Genomic DNA, 27,445 nt, shown 5'->3' with positions numbered 1-27,445 from the left:
TAGATTACCATGTTTACATATTCTGCTCTACTGCAGCACATAAGAATTTAATTGTAGATAGACACAAAATATTGGAGAAGGAATGGGAGATAGATGCAAAATGCTGTAGTAACTCAGCGTGACAGGCAGCATCATTGGAGAGAAGGAATAGATGACGTTTCGAGTCGAGACCCTTCTTCAGACTCAGGGAAGAGGGAAACGAGATATGGAAGGGTAGAAAGAATATGCAAGGCAAAAGAGCAGATCAAAGCAGACGATGATCAAGGAAATTTAGAATCAGGGCTCGAAATTAGTGGTTGCCCAGGTGCCAATGGCAACCTACAGTCCCGCCGGGCAACCTAAAAGCCATGCCATTTTGCCCGGCTTGGCAAGCAACCGGGACACCTAGCGTTTAATTCTGAGCGGGCCCCCTCTATCGGGGGCCCCCTCTCTATCACTCTGTCAATCTCCGTCTCCGACTGCCATCCGTGTCCGGCTCTCGGGTCTCCGCTCGGCTCTCGGGTCTTGGGTCTCCGCTCGGCAACTGTTCGGCATCGGCCACTTTCTCCCTCCCTTTGCATTTTTGGAGCTCTGGCCGCCATTGCTGTCCGGTCGCTGCCTCACCGCGACGGCTGAAAAACAACACAGAATCACTCCATGTAGCTGGAGTAATTCTTGCTTCTTGGTTTCCTGGTCCTCCAAAAATATTCGAAATGGAATTTAAACTGTTGGACCCACCACCACCAAACTCCAAACTGAACTTTTATCTCCTGTTCTGTATTATGTTTGCATATTCTGTTGTGCTGCAGCAAGCAAGAATTTCATTGCCCTATCCGGGACACATAACAATAAAACTCTCTTGACTCTTGACTCTTGACTTGGAATTAAGCAAAAAAGGGATTTTGGAAAAAATAAATCTACCTTAAATTTAGTTGCGTCTGGTTGGTACCTATGGTAGGGTGAAGACTATACCATACTTTAATTGTGCGGGGGAACTCCATGGAGTAGCCAGCATCTCTGGATAGAAGAAATTGGGTACGTTTCGGGTAGAAACCCTTCTTTACATTTCCTCTGGTTTTAGTGTTTTTAGTTAAAATTAAAGATACAGCGTGGAAACAGGCCCTTCGACCCACCGAGTCCACGCTGGCCACCGATCACCCGTACTCTAGTTCTATCCCACACATCAGCGACGTAAGTCAAGAGTGTTTTATTCTCTCACGTCCCAGTTAGAACAATGAAATTCTTACTTGCAGCAGCACAACAGAATATGTAAACATAGTACTCTGTAAACAATGTTATAAACGAGAAAACAAAACTCCATACAGACAGCACCCATATTCAGGATCAATTCCGGGTCTCTGGCAATTTTAGGCAGCAGCTTTATGGCCAATTAACTGCCCCAATAGCTTTGAACTAAATTAAAATTATACAGTAGCTGTAAAGGGGGACATAGCGTCACTTAGAGATTTAAGACTGAAAATGGATAGTTTATTTTTTTTAGTAACCAAACTTATCAACGTATAATTTGTGTGTTGGAAAATAAAATATAGTGGCACAGCTGGTGGACTTGCTGCCTCACACGCCAGAGATCTGTGTTTGATCCTGTTCTCGGGCACTGTCTGTGTTGAATTTGTGTTCTGTGTTCTCCCTGCAAGCATGTGGGTTTCCTCCCACATCCCAAAGAAGCATTGGCTTTATAGGTTAACTTGTCTCTGTAAAATTACCCTTAATGTGCAGGGAGTGGGTGAAGAAAGTGGGATAACAGAACTTGTGTGAATGGGTAGACAAAAATGCTGGAGAAACTCAGCGGGTGAGGCAGCATCTATGGAGCGAAGGAAATAGGCGACGTTTCGGGTTAAGACCCTTCTTCAGACTGATGAGGGTGCGAGGGGGGGGCGGGAAGAAGAAAGGAGGAGGCGGAGACAGGGGGCTGAGGGAGAGCTGGGAAGCAGAGGAGAAAGTAGGCACTACCTGAAATTGGAGGTCAATGTTCATACCGCTGGGGTGTAAACGGCTCAATAGGCGATGTTTCGGGTCGAGACCCTTCTTCAGACTGATGTTGGGAGGGCTGGGAAAAAGAAAGGAAGAGGTGGAGACAGTAGGCTGTGGGAGAGCTGGGAATGGGAGGGGAAGGAGGGAGAAAGCAATGACTACCTGAAATTGGAGGAGCCAATGTTCATACCGCTGGGGTGTAAACTACCCAAGCAAAATATGAGGTGCTGTTCCTCCAATTTGCGGTGGGCCTCACTCTGGCCATGGAGGAGGCCCAGGAAAAGAAAGGTCGGATTCTGAATGGGAGGGGGAGTTGCAGTGCTGAGCCACCGGGAGATCAGGTTGGTTATTGCGAACTGAGTGGAGGTTTGTGCAAAGCGATCGCCAAGCCTGCGCTTGGTCTCACCGAGGTTGATCATACGCTGAAAAAACATTTTTTGTTTGGAAGTGGAAAGAGATAATAGAAATTGCATTAATTGCAATGTGTAAAAAGAGATGAGATACTGTATTGTAATTTTGCTGCATGTCATTGTGGTACAGGTATATATCATGTCTTGATTGGTGAATATGTTTAGTTTGCGACTTTATTTGAAACAGAAATAATATGTGAATGCCTCATTGACTCATTGACCATAATTCCGACTGGTAACCACGCACTTCGTCCGAGCACATTATTGCACGTGTCATGCAAGCCGTCTTAAATGATCACCTAAACTGTAATTTGGCAACCTAAAAAGCTGCCGAGGTTGCCCGGCTGGCAACAGGGAAAAAAAGTTAAACGAGAGCCCTGAGAATGGTTCATTGTTGGATGAGGGGAATGTGACAACGATGCATACAAACAGTAAAATTAATCAGCAGGGCAGTGAAATAGGGTGGGACGGAGAGAGAATGTTAGCAAGTGTTACTTGAAGGTAAAGACATCAAAATCCATGGGTTGTAAGCTGTACAAGAGAAATATGAGGTGCCGTTTCATTGTTCTGCCTTGGACAGATGACAATAAAACACTCTTGACTCTTGAATGCAAGATTTACAGGAAAGTTTAACTTAGAACAGTACAGCTCGGGAAGAGTAAGCCATTAAAGTCGACAGTGTCTGGGTCAACCATTACGCCAAGTTAAACTAATCTTGCTGCCTGCACATGATTCATGTCCCTCCATCCCCTGCATATCCCTGTGCTTATCTAAAAGCCTCCCAAAAAGCCAATTTTGTATCTGCCCCCACCTCTACCAGTGGCTGTGCGCCCCAGGCACCAACAATACAATCAGCGAGCACTACTGCTAGTGCAAAAAGTGAAAGGAAAAAGAGAGCAGAACATAGTGTTATAGCTACAGGGAAAGTGCAGATAAGCAAGTGACCACAACAGAATAGTTTGGGAGATCGAAGAATAGTTTGGAAGAAGGAAGAGGGGGGAAGGGAAGAAGGAAGAAGAGGGGGGGGAAGGGAAGAAGGGGGAAGGGAAGTAGGGGGAAGGGAAGTAGGGGGAAGGGAAGAAGGGGGAAGCGGCTCAGGCGCTTGACACCGCTGCAAATTGTTCTGTTGCTGTTGCTCCCTTAAAGGACCTGTCCCACTTAGTGATTTTTTTCCGTCAACTGCTGAACGTCAGTGATTGACGCCTTTTAAAATGTCACTGACGCTCCGCAGTCACTGGAAAAAAATAATTCGCAAAGTGGGGCAGGCCCTTTAAGGGAACAACAGCAACAGAACAATTTGCAGCGGTGTCGAGCGCCAATCCGCTGCCTGAGCCGATGGTTCACAAACAAGGAGCAACTCCACAGGGCAAGGCAGGGAACAAGGATAAGACAGCAGCTCTCGAAGAAACGCCGGCACTGTTTGCATCGGGCCGTCCGCTGTCCACATCAACCAAACTTTTCTTTGCTTGCCAAGCCAGGCAAAATTACACGGCTTTTAGGTTTTCCGGCAGGACTTTAAGTGGCCATTGGCACCCGGGCACCGTTAATTTCGAGCCCTGCTGGTGTTATAGGCAATAGGTGCAGGAGTAGGCCATTCGGCCCTTTGAGCCAGCACCGCTATTCACTGTGATCATCTACATTCAGTACCCGCTCCTGCCTTCTTCCCATATCTCCTGACTCCGCTATATTTAAGTGCTCTATCTAACTCTCTCTTGAAAGCATCCAAAGAATTGGCCTCCACTGCCTTCTGAAGCAGAGAATTCCACAGATTCACAACTCTCTGGGTGAAAAGTTTTTCCTCATCTCTGTTCTAAAGGGCCTTCCCCTTATTCTTAAACTGTGGCCCCTGGTTCTGGACTCTCCCAACATCAGGAACACGTTTCCTGCCTCAAGCGTATCCAATCCCATTAATAATCTTATATGTTTCAATAAAATCCTCTCTCATCCTTTTAAATTCCAGAGTATACAATATCCTAGGGGGCGCCGTCCTGTATGGCTGCCTGTCCTGCAGCTGTCCGTCTTTTCACTTTTTATTACGTAAAAAGTGTGTTGTTGCGGGTCTAGTCTTTTTATTTGCGGAGGGGGGTGGGGCTGCAGAGGCCTCAATAGGCCCGACCATGGGTGGACAAGTGGAAGAGGACTGGACTTTGTGTCTTCCCCCACAGTGGGAACCATTGTGGGGGGATGTCTTTATGTTTTACTGTTAAATTTCTTCTTTAATGTTATGTTTTATTTTTATTAGTGTGCTGCAAGGACATCTGAATTTCCATGTCAAGTCAAGTCAAGTTTATTTGTCACATACACATACGAGATGTGCAGTGAAATGAAAGCGGCAATGCTCGCGGACTTTTGTGCAAAAGACAAACAACAAAACAAAAACAAATTATAAACACAATCATACCACACATATTCTTTTACATAATAAATAGTGGAAGGAAAAACGTTCTGTACAGTTAGTCCCTGGTGAGATAAAGTGGAAGGGGATCTATCTATCTATCTATCTGCCCTGCATGTGTTCCCTACACAATAGAGAGAATAGACCGTAATTAGGTACTGGATGCTGGGAAAGTTGGCCTAGGATAGGACACCAACATTGGTTTGCTGTAGGATTTTATGAAGGCAATGCTGCATGCATCTCTCCACGCCTAAAGCTGTGGAGACACAAGGAACTGCAGGTGCTGGAATCTTGTCTAGAATACAAAGTGCTGGAGCAACTCATTTGTGGAAGTCGTGTGGCCTGGCCCGGTGAGTTACTCCTGCACTTTGTGTTCCAAGAAAAAAACCCGATGTGATTACTCTGGGGATTCATGGCTCATCGCAACAGTCTTTATTGATATTATGGCAACATTTCTGACCCAGATCCATGTCATAAGGGTCAAACAAGTTCACTTTCAGTTACCGGATGCAATGTGACTGTTGGCAAAACTTCAGGCTCACATCAGCGTGATTGACTCTTAATTGGCCTTTAATATGGCAGAGCAAGTCACTCAGTTTAATGGCAATTAAGAACTTAGGCAAAGGTTGCTGGACTTGGGTATGCACCCCCTGAGAAAGTTGTTGAGAACCATTTATCTTTATTTAACGTTACAGTGTGGCTGAGATGTATTAGAAGCTGCAAATCAAAATAAAAGCTCCAGAGTTGCTAGAAATATTTGGAGCATCAATAGTTATGGGAAGAACACAGGAGAATGGGGATGAGAGGAAATAAGTAGATCACCATATAGGAATGGTGGAGTAGGCTGCATGGGCTGAATGGCCTAATTCTGCTCCTATGAGATATGAAAGTTGAAAATGCTGGAACTATTAGGTAGATTTAAGGCAGAGCTATAGATAGATTCTCGATTAGTACGGGTGTCAAGGATTATGGGGAGAAGGCAGGAGAATGGGGTTAAGAGGGAGAGATAGATCAGCCACGATTGAATGGCTGTAGACTTGATGGGCCGAATGGCCCAATTCTCCTCCTATCACGTATGACCTTGTGTGCTATCCATATGGAGTTTGAATGTGATCTCTGTAACCATGTAGGTTTCCTCTGGTTAACACATGCAGGTTGGTTTAATTAGCAACTGTGATTTGAGTCTAATTCGTAGGTGAAAGGTAAACTCTGGAGAGAGCTGAAGAGAATGTGAGGAGAATACAAAACATGAGGTTCATGTAAGATATGATTTGCAGCATCTAAGGAGAGAGAAATGTAGCTATCTCTTCAAAATGAAAAACCCACCGTCAGAACTGGGAAACGGATGAAACAAGTTAATTTTAAGTTGCAGTCTATACCAGAAGTGGCCATTTCAGCTGCAAGTCACCCATAACTGATAGTAGCTGTTTTTTTCTCTCTCCACTAGTATGGCCTGACCTGCTGGACATGTCCTACATCCCTGCATTTCACAACTTTAATGTTCCTTTGTTAAAACAGACATGCAAGAGGCTGCAGAGAGTGGTGGATACAGCCTGGTCCATCTTATATAACCATATAACCATCACAGCACGGAAACAGGCCATCTTGACCCTTCTAGTCCGTGCCGAACACGTATTCTCCCCTAGTCCCATATACCAGCGCTCAGACCATAACCCTCCATTCCTTTCCCGTCCATATAACTATCCAATTTATTTTTAAATGATAAAAACGAACCTGCCTCCACCACCTTCACTGGAAGCCCATTCCACACAGCCACCACTCTCTGAGTAAAGAAGTTCCCCCTCATGTTACCCCTAAACTTCAGTCCCTTAATACTCAAGTCATGTCCCCTTGTTTAAATCTTCCCTACTCTCAGTGGGAAAAGCTTATCCACATCAACTCTGTCTATCTCTCTCATCATTTTAAAGACCTCTATCAAGTCCCCCATTAACCTTGGCACAGCTCTTCCCTCCACTTTCATAGCAAAAGGATTTGAGTATAGGAGCAGGGAGGTTCTACTGTAGTTGTACAGGGCCTTGGTGATACCACATCTGGAGTATTGTGTACAGTTTTGGTCTCCTAATCTGAGGAAAGACATTATTGCCATAGAGGGAGTACAGAGAAGGTTCACCAGACTGATTCCTGGGATGACAGGACTTTCATATGAAGAAAGACTGGATAGACTCGGCTTGTACTCACTAGAATATAGAAGATTGAGGGGGGATCTTATAGAAACTTACAACATTCTTAAGGGGTTGGACAGGCTAGATGCAGGAAGATTGTTCCCGATGTTGGGGAAGTCCAGAACACGGGGTCACAGTTTAAGGATAACGGGGAAGTCTTTTAGGACCGAGATGAGAAAAAACATTTTTCACACAGAGAGTGGTGAATCTGTGGAATTCTCTGCCACAGAAGGTAGTTGAGGCCAGTTAATTGGCTATATTTAAGAGGGAGTTAGATGTGGCCCTTGTGACTAAAGGGATCAGGGGGTTGGAGAGAAGGCAGGTAGAGGATACCGAGTTGGATGATCAGCCATGATCATTTTGAATGGCGGTGCAGGCTCGAAGGGCCGAATGGCCTACTCCTGCACCTATTTTCTATGTTTCTATGTGAAATCATCTAAACGAGGTGCTGTCTCAATGAAAGTGGCATCTGTCATCCAGGATCCCTACCATGTGCCCTCTTCATGTACCTCCTGCCCCACGGCAGCAGCAAGAGCCTGAAGTCTCACACCACCAGGTTTAGGAACATCTACTATCCTCTAACCATCAGGTTCTGGACTAAACCTGCACAACCATAATCCTACCTCAGCAACAGAACTGTAGTCCACCTCTTGCACTACCATGGACCTATTTGTTTTTTCCCCCCCCAGTCTGAAGAAGGGTCTCGACCCAAAACTTCACCCATTCTTTCTCTCCAAAGATGATGCCTGTCCCGCTGAGTTACTCCAGCATTTTGTGTCTTATCTTTGTTTTAAACCAGCATCTGCAGTTCTTTCCGACACATGTTTTTTGCCCAATTGTGTTCTTGCAATACATTTTGCCCAAATGTCTAGTCTTCTTTCTTTTATAAATATTGTGTAATTTAAGTATAATTCGTTTTTTTTAATTGTTGGTTGTATGTGCCTGTCATGTTGCAAGCGAGCAAGATTTTCATTATACCTATGCCTTACTGTTCTTGTGTATTTGACAAGAAGCTAGACTCGACTTGATGTGTGTGTATTCTCTTTTAGTTTAGTTTAGATATGCAGCACGGATACAGGCCCCTCAGCCCATCGAGTCCGCGCCGACCAGCGATCCCCGCACATCAACACTGTTCTACACAAACTAGGAACAATTTACAATTTTACCAAGCCAATTCACCTACAAACCTGTACGTCTTTGGAATGTGGGAGGAAACCAGATTTGTTAACTGCCATTTTCTCAGAACCCGAGGTTCAGTGAGGAACGTAAATTCTGCACTCTGGTATTTCTCTCTTTGCTCTACCTTTTGTACTTGAGTTTGGCTTGATTATCTTCATGTGCAGTATTAGTATATATTTAGTTTAGTTTAGAGATAAAGTGTGGAAACAGGCCCTACAGCCCACCGAGTCCGTGCCTACCTGCGATCTCTGTTACACTAGCATACACTGCACACTAGAGACAATTTATAATTTTTATCAAAGCCAATTAACCTACAAACCTGTACGTCTTTGGAGTGTGGGAGGAAACCAGAGCACCCGTGAAAAACCCACGTTGTCACTGGGAGAACGTACAAACTCCATATGGACAGAACCCATGGTCAGGATTGAACCCAAGTTTCTGGCGCTGTAAGGCAGCAACTCTACCACTGTACCATCATGTCGCCCTTATATGATTTGATTGGATAGCACACAAGCAAAGGCTTTGCACTGTACTTCAGTGCGCATGACAATAATAAACCTAAACCTAAACCAAAGGAAAATCTCCATCAAAAGAGATGACAGTGGCATGTTGGTCCAAATGGCCTTCTTCTGTGTTGTATTCTGGATATTGCAAGCTGGGTGGCAGCTAGCCATTGATGGCAAGTGGCCATTGTAAATAACTGATGAGAAAGCACCGCACTTGGCAAGGACAGCTGGTGAAAGGAGGCCACATACAAACAGGAACTCTTCCCACTCCTCGGACAGGACCACCAAAGACTGTTGCGGAAGAGAGGCAGGCAGCCATTGTGACCACTCCCACAGGGTTCCTGGTTATCGTTGAATGACTCCATCTCACAATCAGTCGATCCTCGTTGGCTGAGGTTCACATCTGTTAATCATTTTAAAGAGGCACCTTCTGCACCATCATTTTAACTGAAAATCTGGGGGAAGATTGGACTGTTTGTTGATTAAGAGTGACCATTGCGTGATAAACAGGGAAAAACTCTGGTATAAACCTGTTCTTTGTTTCTAAACTCTGGAAAAGCCAGTTCCTAAGGAGTTTGAATAACAAAAAGGAGCTCTGTAAATATGCAAAAACAGAGATGCAAATGTTTAAATTATATGGCACCATTGCATCCATATTCTACCACAGTAGTGACACAGATACTGGCTGTTCCAATGTTATGAACAGGTTCTGTCTTCACAGATAGCTATGTGTCGATTTGTCCATTAGTCAGAAAATGCACAAAAATCATTCAATACGGTAACCATATCACCACAGTATTGTAATGAACAGTATTACAAGCGCATTAGATTGATCAGAAAAACAATTTATATGTATAGTGACAGAGAGATGGGGGAAAACTAGTTTGGTCATTCATAAGAACATGTTTGGCCTGCCCTGTGCTTGAAACTGAAATGGCAATGGCAATGGAAATGAAATGAAATGAAAATGAAATTTGTTGTTTGGCCTGCCCTGTGCTTGAAATTGAAATGGAAATGAAATTAAATTAGTTGTTTGGCCTGCCTGAAAGCACGTTCCAGTGACGTCAGTGAGTTCGCGGAAGCGGCCACGGACTGCATTGCAACAATAGCCGATAACATCGTCCCCACGGTAAGGGTTAGCATCTTTCCTAATCAAAAACCCTGGGTGGACAGGTCCATTCGCATTGCCTTGGATGCTCGCACCGCTGCCTACAACTCGGGCCTAACATCCGGCAATATGGACGACTACAAGGCAGAGTCCTCCCGACTGTGAAGGGCGCAAAAAGGAGGTACAGGGACAGGATGGAGTCGCAGATGGAGCAGCAGGACACCAGACGCCTTTGGCAGGGACTACGGACTATAACTAACTACCGGAGCAGCCCCCCCTCAACCGGAAGTGCCGGCACCTCCCTAGCTGATGACCTGAACGCCTTCTACGCACGATTCGAGACGGGCAACATCACCCCTAGATGTGCACTCATTCTCGGTGTCCGAGCACAACATGAGGAGAGCTCTGACATATGTGAACACGAGGAAAGCTGTAGGCCCAGATGATATATCTGGGCCAGCACTAAATTCTTGTGCTACTCAGCTTGCTCCAGTGCTCACCACAATATTCAACCTCTCCCTGGCCAAGTCCGTGGTCCCTGCCTGTTTCAAAAGATCCATCATTGTACCAGTGCCAAAGAATGACTCTCCAGCTTGCTTGAATGACTACCAACCGGTGGCCCTCACCTCGGTGGTCATAAAATGCTTAGAGAGGCTGATCAAGTACTACATCTGCGCCTTCCTCCCTCGCAACATGGACCCGCAGCAGTTCGCATACCGTCCGAACAGATCCACGGAAGATGCGGTCTCCCAGGTTCTGCACACCGCTCTCACTCACCTTGACAGCCAGAAGGGGGGCTATGTGAGGATGCTGTTCATTGACTTCAGTTCAGCTTTCAATATGAAGCTGCTGAAACGGGGGCTTAACACTCCCCTGTGTGCCTGGGTCCTGGACTTTCTCACGGTCAGGCCCCAGGTAGTCAAGATGGGGAGACATACATCCAACCCCCTCACCCTGACCACAGGATATCCCCAGGGTTGCGTCCTTACTCCCCCACTGTACTCAGTGTACACAGATGACTGTATGGCTAGGTTCAGCTCCAACTCCATCACCAAGTTTGCTGATGACACTGTGGTGGTGGGCCTCATCTCCGATAACGATGAGAAGGCCTACCTGGAGGAGGTGGCTGATCTGGCACTCTGGTGTCAGGACAACAGCCTCCGCTTGAATGCCAAAAAAACTAAGGAGCTGATTGTGGTCTTTAGAAGGGTACAACATCCGAGGACGTGCACGCCACTGGAGATAAATTACCCTACTGTGAGCTGCTTTAAATACCTGGGAATCCACTCACAGAGGATCTGACATGGACAACACACACTGCCACACTGGTGATTAAGGCAAGACAGCGCCTTTACCTCCTCAGGTAGCTGAGGAAATTCAGAGTCTCTCTGACGATCCATCAGTGCATGTAGAAAGCATCTTGTCCGACAACATCACAATCTGGTTTGGGAACAATTCTGCCAAGGACAGGAAGGCTCTGCAGAGAGTAGTGCATTTGGCCGAACGCACTATGGGAACTACACTTGCCCCCTGCAGGACCTATTCACCAGGATGTGCAGATCCAGAGCCAGCAACATTATGGGGGACCCTTACCACCCCAGCAACGGACTGTTGCAGCTGTTATGGTCAGGCAAACGCCTCCGCTGTCATGCTGTGAAACCAGAGAGGATGAGACGGAGTTTCCTTCCACAGGCCATCGAACTGTAAACTCTTATCTCACCAGGGACTAATTTATTGTTGTGTTGTGTCTTTAAAAAAAAAAAAATTCTAACATGTAAATACTGGTTCTGTTCCATAGTTTTTGCACAATCCGCAGGCATTGCCACTTGACTTCCTCACTGTGATGGAAGGCTCCAGGGTAAAGGATAGGGCGCGGTGATTGAAGGAGGGAGACGTGCCAAAACACTCTCGGCAGGCCTGCACCGCAGCCAGGATCGATCCCGGCTCTCCGGCGTCGCAATCGTTGCCGAACCGCCACTGGGCCATCCCCATCCGAGAGCCCCCCCCCCACCCCCGGGGGTGGCCAGAGACGTCAGGAGTCAGACGGGCGCGGTGCCCCCAGGCCCACAGCCAGCGCAGAGAAGCAACGCTAAACCCAGCTCAACTCTGCCTGTCCCACCGGGATATCCCTGCCTGGATTTACGGGAAATATGTCATCAGTCCAGGCATCACAGGGCGAGACAGGCAGAGTTGAGCTGCATTTAGCGCTGGATGGAGCCGAAATTACCGTTCACAGGGCCTCCGAAGCCTCGTGCGTGTGTGTGAGTGTGCGCATGCGCACGCGGCCGCCAAGATATTGTGTCCCCCCCTGTCCCCTCCATATTTTGATAGCGATTTCCGTGCCTGAGACGGCCAAGGCAGCGATGATGCCGGTGTTGTCCGAGTAGCGCTGACCTTCCTTCCCACCTCCTCTGCCCCTTCCCCTCTCTCTCTCTCACGCCCCCTTCCACCCGCCTTATCCCGAGACCCCTCCTCTCCATCCTGCACTGATCCCCATTCCTGCCTCTATTCAGTCCTCATTGATATCCCATGTGCTCCCTTCCTCATCTACTCCCTCCCCATCTATTCATCCTGCACTGATCTCCCTATCCACCTTGCATTGATTCTCCTGCCACTCCCCATCAATCCTACACTGGTACCCCAATTCATCCTGTACTGACCCCTCGTCCCATCCATCCTGCACTGCTGCACCCCTTCATCCTGCACTGCACCCCCATCCATCCTTCACAGATCCCCCATTCAGCCCCACTGTCATCCCCCCGCGCTCTCCCTACTCCAACCAACACACACTAATTCCCCTGCCTCAATCTATCCATTCCGTATCGATTGCCTTCCTAACCCCACCCCCCCCACCGCCATCTATCCATCCTGCACTGATTCACCCCCCCTCGACCCTATTGTGCTGGAAATGTCATCAGAGCGAACATTGACTATATTTGATAACGGAATGCAATCAAATATTTTTTAATTCTCATTGTTATTATTTGCTTTAATCCATAAAGATGGATTAATTAAATTGTGAACACGTGAAACATTAAAACCGCAGTGTTCGATTGTCACTGCTACCGTTGACACGTTATTACAGAATTCATTTTAACCGCAAATCAATGCTCTTAATATGGAGCATCAGTACTGTAGTTATTTAAAGTCAGTCAAGTCAAAGTAGCCTTTATTGTCATTCAGACCTTGCGGTCTGAACGAAATTTTGTTGCCTTGCAGTCCTACATATAGTAAAAATGACAAAAACACACAATAAACACAAATTAACATTCACCACAGTGAGTTCACCAGGTACCTCCTCACTGTGATGGGTAAGTAATGTCAGTCCCGCGGCTGAATCCGAGCTCCGCGAACGGGCCGGTTCAACTCCGCAGCCCGGGGTGGTCGAAGCTGCCGAAGCTGCGGCCCTCCAGTCGAGCAGACACAGCTATTGTCCAACCTGTGACCTGCGAGCTCCCGACGATGTCGTCCACTGGGTCCGCGGTCGGATCGGGTGGCCGCTCCTGCCGGAACACTGCCCCAGCTCCGAGGCCGTGTCGCTGCTGCCACTGTCCCAGCTCCAAGGCCGTGTCGCCTCTGCCCCAGCTCCAAGGCCGCCAGCTCCCCTATTAGGCCTCGGCGCAGGCGGAGGATACGCATCCCCCCCCCCAAAGGAAGGGACCAAAAACATGTTTCTCCCCCCCACCCACACACATTCATAACCTAATAAACCAAAAATTAACTAAAACAGGACAAAAGAGCAACAAAAAAAAAAGAAAAAAAAGACGGACTGCAGGCAAGCCGCAGCTGCCAAGGCAGTGCCGCCATCTTGATCATGATGAGCAACATTCACAACTATACGTTGGATTTATCTAGGTTTTACTTCTACAGTCAGTCATATACATCACAAATTTGGTCAGGAGATATTTCAGTTGAAATTTTAACGTTAATTCTGAAGTGGGAATGATGGAAAAAGCATTTATCAACAATTTTTAAAAAAATTTGTTGCTTACAAACTGGGTATCTTCATTGCTGTTCACAACACATATCTAATCTGAATGTCCGGTAATGTGTCGTCTTGGCACCTTTAAATATATTACCAAAAGAACATTTGCTGCATTTATGTCCTTTGGCCATCTCTTGTTAGTTAGTGTAATGTTTAACCTGTCAGATGGGTATAGTCAGTTTTTAACAGCTATTATCATAAAATGCCTTTAGTAAATTCCTTGCAACCTGTATATTTTGTTGTGGATAAATTATGTGGGAAGCAAGTTCAAGTTCAAGTGAGTTTATTGTCATGTGTCCCTGTATAGGACAATGAAATTCTTGCTTTGCTTAAGCACACAGAAAATATTAGGCATTTACTACAAAACAGATAAATGTGTCCATATACCATGATAAAAAATATATACACACATGAATAAATAAACTGATAAAGTACAAATAGCAGAAACCTACACATTAGAGACAATTTACAATTTTACCGAAACCAATGAACCTACAAACCCATACGTCTTTGAAGTACGGGAGGAAACCAAAGATCTCGGAGAATATCGCCATCACATTGAATGGCGGTGCTGGCTTGAAGGGCCAACTCCTGTGTCTATTGTCTAAAAGCAACGTAGGTCACAGGGAGAAGGTACAAACTCCATACGGACAGCACCCATAGTCAGGATCGAGATGAGGTTGGAGGAGGTGCAAGTGAACCTCTGCTTCACCTGGAAAGACTGTCGGGGTCCTTGGATGGAGTCGAGGGGGGAGGTAAAGGGACAGGTGTTGCATCTCCTGCGGTTGCAAGGGAAAGTACCCGGGGAGGGGGTGGCTTGGGTGGGAAGGGACGATTTGACCAGGGAGTTTCGAAGGGAATGGACTCTGTGGAAAGCAGAAAGGGTCGGGGATTGGAAGATGTGGCCAGTAGTGGGATCCCGTTGGAGGAGGGAAAAATGTTGGAGGATTGCAAAGGGCCTGTTTCCGCACTGTATCTCTAAAATGAAAAACTAAAACTAAGCGTTATTCCGTTATCCTGCATCTGTACACTGCGGACGGCTCGATTGTAATCATGTATAGCCTTTCCGCTGACTGGATAGCACGCAATAGGGGGGTTGCACGTAAAGTCACTGGGTCATAGGGCTTGACGCACGGAGCCGCTCAATTCATCTGGAGGACTTCCGGTATATGTTATTAATACAAGAAACACGTACTTTCCTACCTATTAAAAAACGCCAAAATGTAGAATTTATGCCCTGAAAAAAATTGTGGAAGTCGGGGTAAGTGAGAGAGACATGTCCCCAACTTTAGAATTCCAAAAGTGAAGCGAAATGTAGGTAAATAGAAGCGAGAGCTGAAGGGACAACAGCAGCATTGGTAAACATTGGCTGTGTAGATATAGGAATTGAAAATATTGGGAATTATCACGTTTGCTCACTGCATTTCATCAACAGTAAGGCATTGTTTGTGTTTTCTTTGGTTCCTTTGGTATCTAAAAAGTCTCAAAATTGATAAATCTGGCTGTAAATTTTTCTTCAGATGCGTTTTCATTTTGTATGTAAAAAACCCACTTGAGAACTATGGGTAATTAAAAAAATTTACAGCCAGATTTTATCACTTCTGAAACTTTTTAGATGCCAAAGGAATCGAGAATAAACACAAATAATGCCTTAGTTGATGAAATGCAGTGTGCAAACGGCCAATGTTCGTTAAGTAACCATATAACATATAACAATTACAGCACGGAAACAGGCCATCTCTGCCCTACAAGTCCATGCCGAACAAATTTTTTTCCCCTTAGTCCCACCTGCCTGCACTCGTACCATAACCCTCCATTCCCTTCTCATCCATATGCCTATCCAATTTATTTTTAAATGATACCAATGAACCTGCCTCCACCACTTCCACTGGGAGCTCATTCCACACCGCCACCACTCACTGCGTAAAGAAGTTCCCCCTCATATTACCCCTAAACCTCTGTCCCTTAATTCTGAAGTCATGTCCTCTGGCTGTTGTTGTCCCTCCAGCTCTCGCTTCTATCTACCGTCATTTCTCCTCATTTCTCCTCACGTTTGGAATTCTGAAGTAGGCTAAATGTCTCTCACGCTTATCCCGATTTCCATAATTATTTACAGCACAAAAATTGAAAATTTCGGCGGGTTTTAACGGGCCCGTTACGCTGGAAACAACGGTAAGTGCCTACCTGCAGTTCATCGCGTGTAATCCATTTGGAGTAGCGTAGCAACAGCGCGGGTCATGGGTCGTGACCCGACTGCCGTGAAACCTCCCTATAAGAAAGCTTTTCACTGTACCTCAGTACACGTGACAATAATAATTGATTGAATAAACTGAGCTGAAACCAGCGGCCGAAAGAGTGCGCTGTAGCAGCCGGTCAGCTTAATCTGCCTGAAGCAGGGTCTCGATCCGAAACGTCACCTATTCCTTGTCTCCAGTGATGCTGCCCGTCTCCCCAGCGCTTGGTGCCTGTCTTCAACCGAACCTGATGACCGGAAGTGGCTCCCGTTCCCGCCCAGCCCTTGCCCTTGCCCTTGATTGATAGCTCTGCTAACCATTGACCGCCGAGTATCGCGGGGACGCCGGCAGGCCCGTCCAATCGCAGGAGGAAGTGGGCGGGACGATCCGCCTCAACCACCCCCCCATCCACCAAGTTAGGTTGTCGTGGAGCGTAGTACTCGCGGCAGCCGTGAATGGGAGGGGACGTTTCTTCGCCGTGAGGCGGCTTTATTTTGATTTTTTTTGTTTCCTTCCCCAACCCGTGATAAATTTATCTCCGCTCCCTTCTGGATACAAACGTGTTCGTTTATAATAATCGCGTAGCAAGAAAGCTTTGGAGTTGTGGAGCATGGAGGAAGGGTCCGGCGAAGGTGACATGTTTACAGTTGAGCACGAGCTGAAGAACGGTAAGGGCGCGAGTCCGGCCCCGGCCTGGATCGGCGTTTCACGGGGATTTCAACCCAACATCTCCCGGCCTTCCTAAATATGCAATCTTTTTAAAAAAAAACCTTTCAGCCGGCGAGACACCATGCACGGGCACAAATGCAACCTTGCGGGGCTAATGCATTTACATTTGCATTCCCTCCCGCCAATGCTTGTGTGGAAACTTTGCAGCCACAGGGCAGAGATTGCAGGCGATTAAATAACATGACAGCTGTGTGTAGGAAAGAACTGCAGATGCGGGTTTAAATCGAAGGTGGACACAGCGGGACAGGCAGCATCTCTGGAGAGAAGGAATGGGTAGCGTTTCGGGTCGAGAAATCTGAATCGGTCTGAAGAAGGGTCTCGATCACCCCCGAAACGTTACCCATATCTTTTCTCCAGAGATGCTGCCCGTCCCGCTGAGTTACTCCAGCATTTTGTGTCTAACATGACAGCTGGACATTTGCAGCAATTCATAGTCATGCATGTTGCATTTGTTGTTGCTGGTGATTTATGTTCCCTATATATACACACACAAATACGTTTGTTCGTTGCTTTGGGGCAAGTGATCGTGAGCGTGCAAATTACTGTACTTGATGAGCCTGCATTTTTTGGTCATTTTAATGAGCTTGCAGTGGGATGTTTATGCGTCCACACTTGCTTAGCATGGTGTCCTTGCAAATAACACGATCTTACGCTTGTTGTATCTCTATCGGTGGTCCGTAGCACGCTTGATGTTCAGTTTGCAATAAATCTCGTAGGAACTACTCTGCGCGTATTTTTTTCTCTCTGTCTGTTACAATCTTTCCGGGGGTGGAGAATGGATGTAAAACCACAATAGTACCTGCTGCTGGGATTAACAGTGATGGACTTCAAAGGTATTTGCAGATTGTTTAACAGTTCCTAACTCCAGTTGGAAAATTTTCTGTCTGCAAACGCATTATTTCTGACATTGGTCATCTACGTGTTAATCGCGGGCTGTAGATTTCAGAGCTGTATCCAGACAGATTTGTATTCATTGCATGTCAAAATGCGATAGAACGAGGCTGGAACCTGTGTTATCTGAGCAACATTATAGCGAGTTCTTTTTTGGTAGAAGTAGAGTCTAATATTTGGCTTCATTATTCAAGACCTCGATTGGGAACCTTTTTATCTGTCACTCAAAAGTCCTTGTACATTTTTCATTTTTTACCGCATTTGATGCTCGTTTTAATACAAGAAATCTTAACCTGTGCAAAGATATGAAATCAGTGGGAGGAAACGAAAGTTAAAATGAGCATGCATTAATGTACAGTAGTGGGAGCAGTTAGCACCTCCTAGAGATGCAGTGCTGTCGAAAAGATGCGGACACAATTATCCTAATACGATACACGATTTAAGTCGAGAGTGTTTGATTGCCATACGCATCGGAATCGAAACAAACATTCTGCAGAAGGCAAAATTTATTTAGATATAAAATATTTATCTGCAGTGTATGCTGTATTTAATGAGAAGCAGCAAGGGGAATATAGTTTGAACAAGCATCTCCTTTTTCTGTCGGTGTCGAATATGTCAGAGCCTTGCAGCAACAGGGTGTTGTGGACCAAAGGAACAGCCGTCCCACTTGGAAATGTTGCGAGTCTCTGTTGCAATAAAACCAGCCACACCTGGTCAGATCTCATGAGCTGTCTTGAGATCCGCAGATGTAATGTTCTTTGAGACTGTGCCTCAACGCATGTTGAGAGATAAAGATTTTCAAGACCTCGGGGTTTCCCAAAGTGCTTTAGAGCCAATGTGTATGCTGTTGGTGTGTAATCATCATTGTCAAACGTGTTTTATTGTCAAAAATAGACACAAAGTGCTGGAGTAACTCAGCAGGACAGGCAGCATCTCTGGAGAGAAGGAATGGGTGATGTTTCGGGTCGAGACTCTTCCTCAATCTAACAGTGTTGGTGCAGATTTTGCATGTGTGCCCGAGTCATTTAACTTGGAGATGTGCATTTTATCTCTAAGTACACAGTCGTACTAGTACTCAAAGACTGCGAGCATGGTTATTGAATGAAAAGGATATATCATCCTTGTAAGTAAGTGTTTTTTTCTGAATTTCAGAGCAAATACATTAATCCATGTTGATGACTCTCAAGAGTCAATAATGTTCCTATATATATTCCTGTCCAAGTTGTACAGAAATGGAAGCCTTTATTTTGAATTAAATTTGAAATATTCTCATTGGTTATCAGAAGGAATTTTACTGTTGCCTTGTGCTTTGGCAATCTCCTGCTTCACAATTGGGTTAGTGGAGGCACATGGCCACTTGCTCAGCTCCTTGGATATTGTACATTTTTTCTCTAGGTATTTGCATAGCTTTCATAGATGTAAAAGAGTTGAAAGGTTTAATGGTTTGGCGTCATGTGGAGCGAGAAGAGATGATGAAGAGAGTATTTGCAATGAGTGTTAATTTCAAAACAATTATAAGGGGTAGAATATTTCCAGTTTTGCAATTGAATTCAAATGAGTTTAAATTCTGAGAACATCAAGAAAAGGTGTTAGTGAGGAAAGAGATTGACGTGTTGTCAAGTGTCAGAAGTTTTATGCATCCACTTTGAGAAGAAGATTCTGATCAGACATGGAGTAATATTGAAGCAATATGACCGTGGGCTTTCAGAGCATTGAGAGCTGTTGAAGAGTGGTAAATGCGCTTATTGTGAAAAAACACAGGACATAGAAAAATGGCAGCAGTAGATCAGGCATCTCCAGTCTGCCCCACCATTCAATATAATAAGTTTTCAGATGAAACCAAGATTGCTAGAGTCAGGAACTGTGAGGAAGGCTCTCAAAGTGTACAGCGGGATATAGATCGGCTTCCGAAATGGGCGGAGAACTGACGGATGGAATTTAATAGTAAGATTAAACGAGTACTTACCAGTACGAAGTTTGATCTGTATTTTATGAGGAGTTACGGTGAGGGATTAAGTGAAGACCCCAGCTCCAGTGCGCATGCGGCATACTTCGAAGCAGCGGTGTGAAATCACAGAATAGACACAATATTTGAAGTAAGATAGTAAAGATCACGAGACATCAGTTTATTAGCTTGATCTGTATAATGAGGGTGGGAGCGGCGGGCACTTAATCCCTCACCGTAACTCCTCATAAAATACAGATCAAACTTCGTACTGGTAAGTACTCGTTTAATCTTACTATTTTACTTCGGAGTCACGTGAGTGATTCCGTGAAGACTTCAAAGGTCTGTGATTTCAAACCGTGTAACAGTTTTTATTTCACTCACTGCCGAAGTTTATGAGGGAGGAAGTGTTATCGTAATCAACCAGTGGATCTGCTTTCAAAAGAAACAGAAAGGTATTTGTTAACAATAACAACATAACAGAGCTCCTCTGAGCTTAAATTAATATTGCAGTTTGTAATATTCTCCTGCAATTAAATCAGGTTTATCAACGGTTTATAATAAAAAATGTTCTGAACGCGGTTCCCTTGACCATTCTGCTGTATTGAAAATGTGGTCAACCGGGATGTCCATTCGTTCAGCCGCTGATATCAATGCTGCCCTAGTGGAATGGGATTAAATGTATTATTATCTATTCCGGCAGCTTTCAGTACCTGTTTGAGCCACCTTGGAGTGGTTTGGCTCGTACCCCGTTTTGGGTTACTGTGGTTGACCCATAGGCTTTCCTCTCCCTCTAAGATAGTGGGTTGTGTCTATATATAGTAGTAGATGGGTCACCACACTCAACCTGGACTCTGGTGGGTAGGCCCGGAATCCCACCAGTGAATCGGGCGTTCCTGGTCCATATAGCCATATAACGACTACAGCACGGAAAACACAGGCGATCTCGACCCTGCTAGTTCGTGCCGAATCCATATACCTGCGAGTTAGATTTTACCAGACCTAAATATGAACTTGATGCGTCTGGGGTAATCACCATGTATCCAGTCTAGTTTATGGAGTGACCGGACTCTTTGAGCGTGTACGAGAGCCATAAGCATGAGCCTTTTTTAAAACATAGATTAAGCAAGCTGAGGGATCTGGCTGGTGCCATTCTCAGAGGTATGTCAATATCACACCAATATCCCATACATGGGTATATACCTGGGTGTTTGGGGCTTATATTATAGTTGCCCTTCATAAGTTTACCTTCAGTGGATGGGATCCCATGCTCTGCTGACATGCGGTTTTAGATAAGCAGATAAGGCGCTCCATGCTGTATGTACGGCACTGTAACTCACCTTTTAGTCATGGTGTAGATGTTCCAGGAACTCCAATACGTCAGTGGTTGAATAGTTCGTTGTCCCTGCGTCGTGGCAGTATTTTACCCATGTTAGCTTTTAGTGACTGTTCGCAGGGATGCCGACATGGTGGTAATGGTTCCTTTGGATAATCCCAGTCCCTGGTAAGGTCTATTCAAAACCTGCACCCAGGAGTTTGATGTTTCCCTGGCATGGGTGGCTTATGCCTGATACTGGGTTGAGTCAGCAATCATGGTCCACTAGGGAAATCCATAGGTGACTCGCCCACCGTGTCGTGATGAACTGGGAACCATGGCTGTAGGCCGGTCGGGCACGTTCAATATCTCGGAGACAGATCCCATCTGTATTGCGAAGTGCCCGACGGATGAGGCAGAAGGGAGGAAGGCAAAGCAGAAATTCCCCCTTCCAGCGTATAGGCATCTATCGCTGCTGCCTCTAATCTGGTTCCTAAGTCACATACATGGGTTACTGGTGATTCCGTCTTGTGCAACCAAATTGATATCTGGCTTTCAAACTGCTTAATAAATTTAGCAGATATTTTGGGTTATGACATCTATTCAATGTAATCATAAATTGTACCCCGTGACATGGTGTCTCCTACTGTGTTCTAGCTTCCTAGGACATAGGCAGCTGATATTTAAAATGTCTTTTGACACACCATTGACAGATTTGTTTGACCAATTTGTTGCACAATAATGATTATTATGCTCCCCATATGGTTGATATAAGCCACCACCATAGTATTATCAATCCGTAACCACATATGTACGTGCTGCATTTGAAATGCATATGCTTTTTAGCCCAATAGGCGATCACCAATCCCAAGAAGTTGATGCCCGGTATGTGTAGTAACGATGTTTGTGACTTGGTCCATCTGTTACCTGTGCTGGATATGGAGTTTAGTTGCTCCCCAGCCTAAAGTACTGGCATTGGTTTTTAAAATAACCAAGTTGGGATTGGTGATGATAATAGGGCTGAAAACTATGCCAAATATATGTCTGCCCACCACCTTAATTGTGATATAGCTTCAGTGGGTACATTCATGATTTGATTATAGTGACCCAAGTGTCTTGGCAAAGTAACAGTCATATGGACGGAATTGTTATTGAAGCCCAGATAATCCTTGGTAGTAACGCTTCAATTCTGGTTTATCTGGGCGTGGGATGAACCTCAGCTTTAGGGAGCTGTTTCGTAGCTAGAACTGCTCCACAGCTAATTCCTTTGTTTCCCCTAATATGAGGATATCATCCAATGTGTGCCATGATTATGCTTGTTTTCTTAATATTTTCATGGCCATTTTTAATAGTTTAGGGCGGAGGTTTAGACCATATGAAATGCTATATGCTCCCATGGTTGCCCTAACCGGGATATCCATGATCCAGGTAAATATATTTAGGTATCTATAATGATCCTAGTGTATGGTATAAGATAGTTAGCATCTCCCATATCAATGCTCCCCATAGGTATCCTAGGGAGATCAGATGTCTGGCAGTGACAAAACTCCACCTCCATCTTAAAGTGGATATACTCAACAGATTTATTTAGTGATATTAGATCAATGATGATGCTACATTCATCATCTTTTATAGTTTTGGTGAATATATTCGATACAAATTCCAATCCGTTTAGTAATGTGCCTGTTTAGTTCAGCTTGCCTTCTCACTTCTCTTTTCTTAGAGGGAGAAACAGCCCTTTGGGCGCATTGCTGAACTGGCAGTAAAATGCCCAATTTGAATTCGTTTTTATCCTCTAATGCTGTTGAGTATATTTTGGTTATTTGTGACAGCATCCCATGCTTAGCCCACTCCCCATGCAGTTTAGTAGAACACCCTTGTTTTAGTGTAAACTGGGAGGAACCAGACTACCTACCTCCATGCTTGTTGTTTTTCATGAAGGCGTAGTTTGCTGGTATGCTGGTGCTGTCGGTGGGGCGGCGCATCTTCCCACGGCTCCGCTCTGGGCCCCGTCTAAAAAGAACTATGGGGATCTGCAGCGGTCACCAGGCTTTCACCAGTCCTTGTTTGATATTGCTGGTGGATGCCGAGGGGTGCTGCCAGCTGGGTGTTGGATGTGATGTCCTGCTCGTCCCATAGCCTGCTCCCTCTTCCCCGCAGCAGCGGTTTGCATAGCCCCATATATTCGGGGTTGCGGGCAGGTCTATATGCACCATCGTTCAGTCGAGTATCCCAAATATGGGAACATCTTAGGCGTCAGCACCAAAGGCGAGCAAAGGTGGTAACATCTTGACCTTCTGTAGAATTCGCTGCTTGTCTGTGAGTCTACGAGACCCAGCTGCCTGCGGATTTGCCTCTGGAAAGGCCTGTTCCTGCAGGGCTTTTGTTGGGAAGATGGTCGCGTGGAGGAGCCATGTAGTGGCCCACGACACCCAGTGGCTCTTCCTGATCCTGCTCCCCTGGCATACTGCTGTTCTCGTCCGCCTGCCCAGCACTTAAGCCAGCCCAGCCCTGGCCTCCTTAGCCCTTAAAAAAGGAGCATAAAGGATGCGCTAAATGGGAGGAGGCAAAGCACTCCACTCCGCTGTTGCATCAATCCCTCGACAAGGGAGATGGCTAGTGCAATAGCACTGGGGTAAGAGTCAGCTCCCTTGGCATTCAGCCAGTGCCCCTTTACACCGGCGGCACAGGGAGCGGCTCGGTGTCGAGTGAGCGGGAGCATTGAAATAGCTCCACCGCTACCGGTGGCTGCCTCCCAGATAAGGACCCTCGTGTGGAGTTGGGCAGGCAGTCCTTCTCCTGGAGGTGAACTTCATGACCTCCTCTGGCTTGGGGAGACAGACATACTCATTTTTGCTGTCTCCAACCTGTTCCAGCTTGGAGGAAGATGGCTCCTGTAGAACCTGTAAATTGGTAAGATTTCCCCTTACCTGCATGTAGAGGCTGCCTGCCGTTTTCCAGGCGGCGTTGTGGCGGTTCCCGGGCGGTGATTCTCCTGGTCAGGAGTCTGCAGGGCTGCCGGTCGGGTTTTTTAAAATTTCCCGCCGGTCCGCGGCTGTACGGAACAGCTGTTCAGCGGACCGGTATAGCGCAGCTCCTAGCAGCGGTCCGCAGCGTTAGCGGTCCGGGTGGCACCTTTTCCTCGTCACTGTCGGCCCCACGCTGGAGTCGAAACGGGGCCGCTCACCATGCCTCACTTTGCTCCCCCTGGAGCAAAAATCACAAGGCCCGATTAAGGTAAGTACTTACCTCTCGTCCCTGGATGCGGGAGCTAGCCCGACTCCCGCTGGCCGCGTTCTGCACGCTGTGCGTAATGCCGCATGCGCACTGGAGCTGGGGTCTTCACGGAATCACTCACGTGACTCCGAAGTAAAATCTGTTCGAGTAAGGCAATCAAGAATCTTATAGGAAGTCCAGCCAACCAGAGGGCCATTGTAATCGCAAAGAGACATTTACGAACTAATCTGATGAGTTGAACAGCTGCTCAACTATTGTGGGATGGGTTGCATGCCATCTCTTCCTGGAAGGTGAAATTAATTAGCTTAAAACACAACAATGCATTACACCTGGATGAGCTCAATGATTTCTATACTCTATTTCGACGGGAAAACAACGATACATTCACAGCATCCTTCTGAAGTTCCTTTGATTTTAGCCTCTGAGGCCCCGACATCAAAAGATCTTTCATGACGGTGAACCATCAAAAAGTGTTGGTGTAACTGGCCACATTATCAAAACCTGCCCAGACCAACAAGCTGGAGGTTTTGCAGACATCTCCAACCTCGCTACTCCAGTCCGACTGAGGTCTTTACCTCCTTAAAAAGGACATCCATAATATTAGAGCAAGGCGACCTTTTGTTCATTGTGATGAAGTTCGCTTCAAGATGTTAGTTACAACGCTAATCTACTCTTCCCTCAGTATGACCTGGGTCCACTTCAATTTGCCCACTGACTCAACAGATCTCGCTGGTTAGCCATTCTGCTCTGGACTCTTTGGACAATATGAATAGTATGTCAGGCTGTTCATCAACTACAGCTCGGCATTTAACACCATCATCCCATCCAAATTCATTGTCAATTTCAGAACTGGGTCTCGCTTCATCCCTTTACAACTGGATCCTCGACTTCTTCATTGCCAGATCTCAGTTACATTGATGACAACGCCTCCTCACAAATCATCATTCACCTCAGGATGGCATGTTCAGTCCCCTGCTCTATTCTCTTAACCCCCACGACTGTAACTAGACACTGCTCCAACTCCATCTTTAAATTCACTGACAATGCCACTATTATTGGATAAATCACGGGTAATGATGAGTCAGAGTACTCACTGATAATCTGGTTGAGTGGTGCTGGGATGATCATGCTCAACTCGACCAAGACCTATGAGCTTCTTCAGATCCAGGAACATAGGTTCAAGGTGAGAATGAAAAGACTTAATAGGGAGAAACGAGGAACTGCAGATGCTGGTGTACAAAAAGAGGAAATGCTGGAATAATTCAGCGGGTCGGGTAGCATCTATGACGAACATGGGTCTGAAGAAGGGTCCCATGTTCTCCGGAGATGTTGCCTGATCCGTTGTGTTACATCAGCACTTTGTACCAAGATTTAATAGGAACCTGAGGGACAACATTTTCACACATAGGGTAATGCATAATATGGAATGAGCTACCAGAAGAAGTGGTTGAGGTTAAGTGTATTGCTGCTGGCAAATTCATTTCACTGCATCTTTGGGTGCATGTGACGAATAAATTTAACTTTGACTTTAACTGACAACATTTAAAACAAAATTTGGATCTGTGTATGGATATGAAAGGTTTAAAGGAATATGCATCAAATCAAATGGGACTAGCTTGGATGCGCATTCTGATCAGTATGGACAATTTGGGCCAAAGAGTCTGCTGTCTGACTCTGACTGTTTTTGAATGGTAAAATGTTCTGAGGGATCTGAATGTCTTGTACAGCAATTAAAGTTAAATTGCAGACACAATGACCAGTTAAGAAGGCAAAAGCTATGTCGGCTTGACTGCAAGAGGGTTTGAGTCCAAGAGTAGAAATACCTTGCACAAATTATAAAGGACCTTGTATAGGTTTAGTTTTCCTACAAAGGAAGGAAATATTGGAGGTAGAAGGAATAAAATTGAAGATTGTTTTCTAGGTTGCGATATGTGGAAGGAATAAGTGGACTGAACCTATGCTCTGAAAATAAAGATATCCTGCAGATGCTGGATACTAAAACAAAAGCAGAAAATGATTTTAATGCTCGACAGATTATGTTGCAATTGGGGGAAGAGAAGAAGGGTCAACTTTTCAAGTTGGAAACTGCTCTTTTCAGAAGAGTTGATAAGCAGTAGAGATGCTATCTTGCAGTGCCAGAGATCCAGGTTTGATCCTGACTACGGGTGCTGTTCTTTGTACATTCTCAGAGAAATTGAGAAAGGGGAGAGAGGTGTCTGAGATAGCCCAGGTGAATTTGAAGGCAGGGTGGAAGTTAGTGGTGAAGTTAATAAATTCCACGGGTTCTGCACAGGTGCAGGAGGTGGCTCTGATGCAGTCGTCGGTGTAGCGGAGAAAGAATTGGGGGATAGGGCGGTGTGTGCCTGGAGTAAGGATTGTTCGACATAACCGATGAAAAGGCAGGAATAGCTGAGTCCCATTCAAGTGCTCATGGCTACATCTTTGATTTGGAGTAAGTGGGAGGAGTCAAAACGAGTTGTTAAGGTTGAGGACAAGTTCCGCAATGTGGAGGAGAGTGTTATTAGAGGGAAATTGGTTGGGTCTTTGTTTGAGAAAGAAACACCCTCCTGGTGGGGAATAGAGGTGTAAAGCCTCACCGCTAACTGCCACCCTGCCCTCAAAACCCACCAAATTCATATCACTCTTGAGAAGGTGGTGGTGCAAACGTCTTAAATAGCTGCTGTCCTTGATGTTTGGGTACTCTCACAATGTTATTAGGGAGGGAGTTCCAGGTCTTCCAGGATCTTGAGCCAGGATGAATAGTGATATATTTCCAAGTCAAGATATTGTGACACCTTTCCCCTGACTCTCAGTCTGAAGAAGGGTCTCAACCCAAAATGTCACCTATTCCTTTTCTCCAGAGATGCTGTCTAACCTGCTGAGGTACTACAGCTATTTGTGTCTATTTTCAATTTAAACCAGCATTCATACACATCAAGATATTGTGTGGCTTGGAGGGCAACTTTCAGGAGATAGTGTACCTATACTTTTGCTGTAGTTGCCCTTCTGACTGAGAGAGGTCGTGGGTTAGAAAGTGCTGTCTAAGGGTTTTTGGTAGCCGAGTATATTCAATAAAGTGATCCATAGATTTTTTGATATTAAGGGATATGGTGGAAAGTTACACTGAGGTAACAAATGGCCGAATGGCCTACTCCTGCACCTATTGTCTATTGTAATGCCTGACGTGCTGAGTTATTCCAGTACTTTTTGTTTTGCTCTGGATTCCAGCATCTGCAGTTTCTTGTGGAGTCTGAAGAAGGATTTTGATATCAAAATGCTGCCTATCCATTCCCTCCACAAATACTGCCTGACCTGCTGTGTTCCAGCATCTACAGTTCCTTGTGTCTTAAATAATGT

General features: G+C 45.6%; 2 protein-coding genes across 4 annotated transcripts in view; one reads left to right on the top strand and one right to left on the bottom strand.

The window, feature by feature from the left end:
* The window catches only part of dglucy (D-glutamate cyclase), a 62,012-nt gene extending 45,776 nt beyond the window's left edge, over window positions 1–16,236 (bottom strand). For all 3 annotated transcript variants that reach the window (XM_055640224.1, XM_055640222.1, XM_055640225.1), the window contains exon 1: window positions 15,922–16,236. The gene's annotated coding sequence lies outside the window, so the exon portion shown is untranslated. The remainder of the gene's footprint in view (window positions 1–15,921) is intronic.
* Window positions 16,237–16,390: 154 nt separating this feature from the next.
* Window positions 16,391–27,445, top strand: part of rps6ka5 (ribosomal protein S6 kinase, polypeptide 5) — a 177,949-nt gene continuing 166,894 nt past the window's right edge. Inside the window, exon 1 of the mRNA XM_055640220.1 lies at window positions 16,391–16,639. Coding sequence (XP_055496195.1) covers window positions 16,582–16,639 — 58 coding nt within the window. The 5' untranslated portion in view covers window positions 16,391–16,581. The remainder of the gene's footprint in view (window positions 16,640–27,445) is intronic.

The sequence above is a fragment of the Leucoraja erinacea genome, chromosome 9 (genome assembly GCF_028641065.1).
Source record: "Leucoraja erinacea ecotype New England chromosome 9, Leri_hhj_1, whole genome shotgun sequence".
Classification (NCBI taxonomy): Eukaryota; Metazoa; Chordata; class Chondrichthyes; order Rajiformes; family Rajidae; genus Leucoraja; species Leucoraja erinaceus.
The sequence above is the reverse complement of the archived record's forward strand: the minus strand, read 5'-3'. Positions and strand labels throughout refer to the sequence as shown.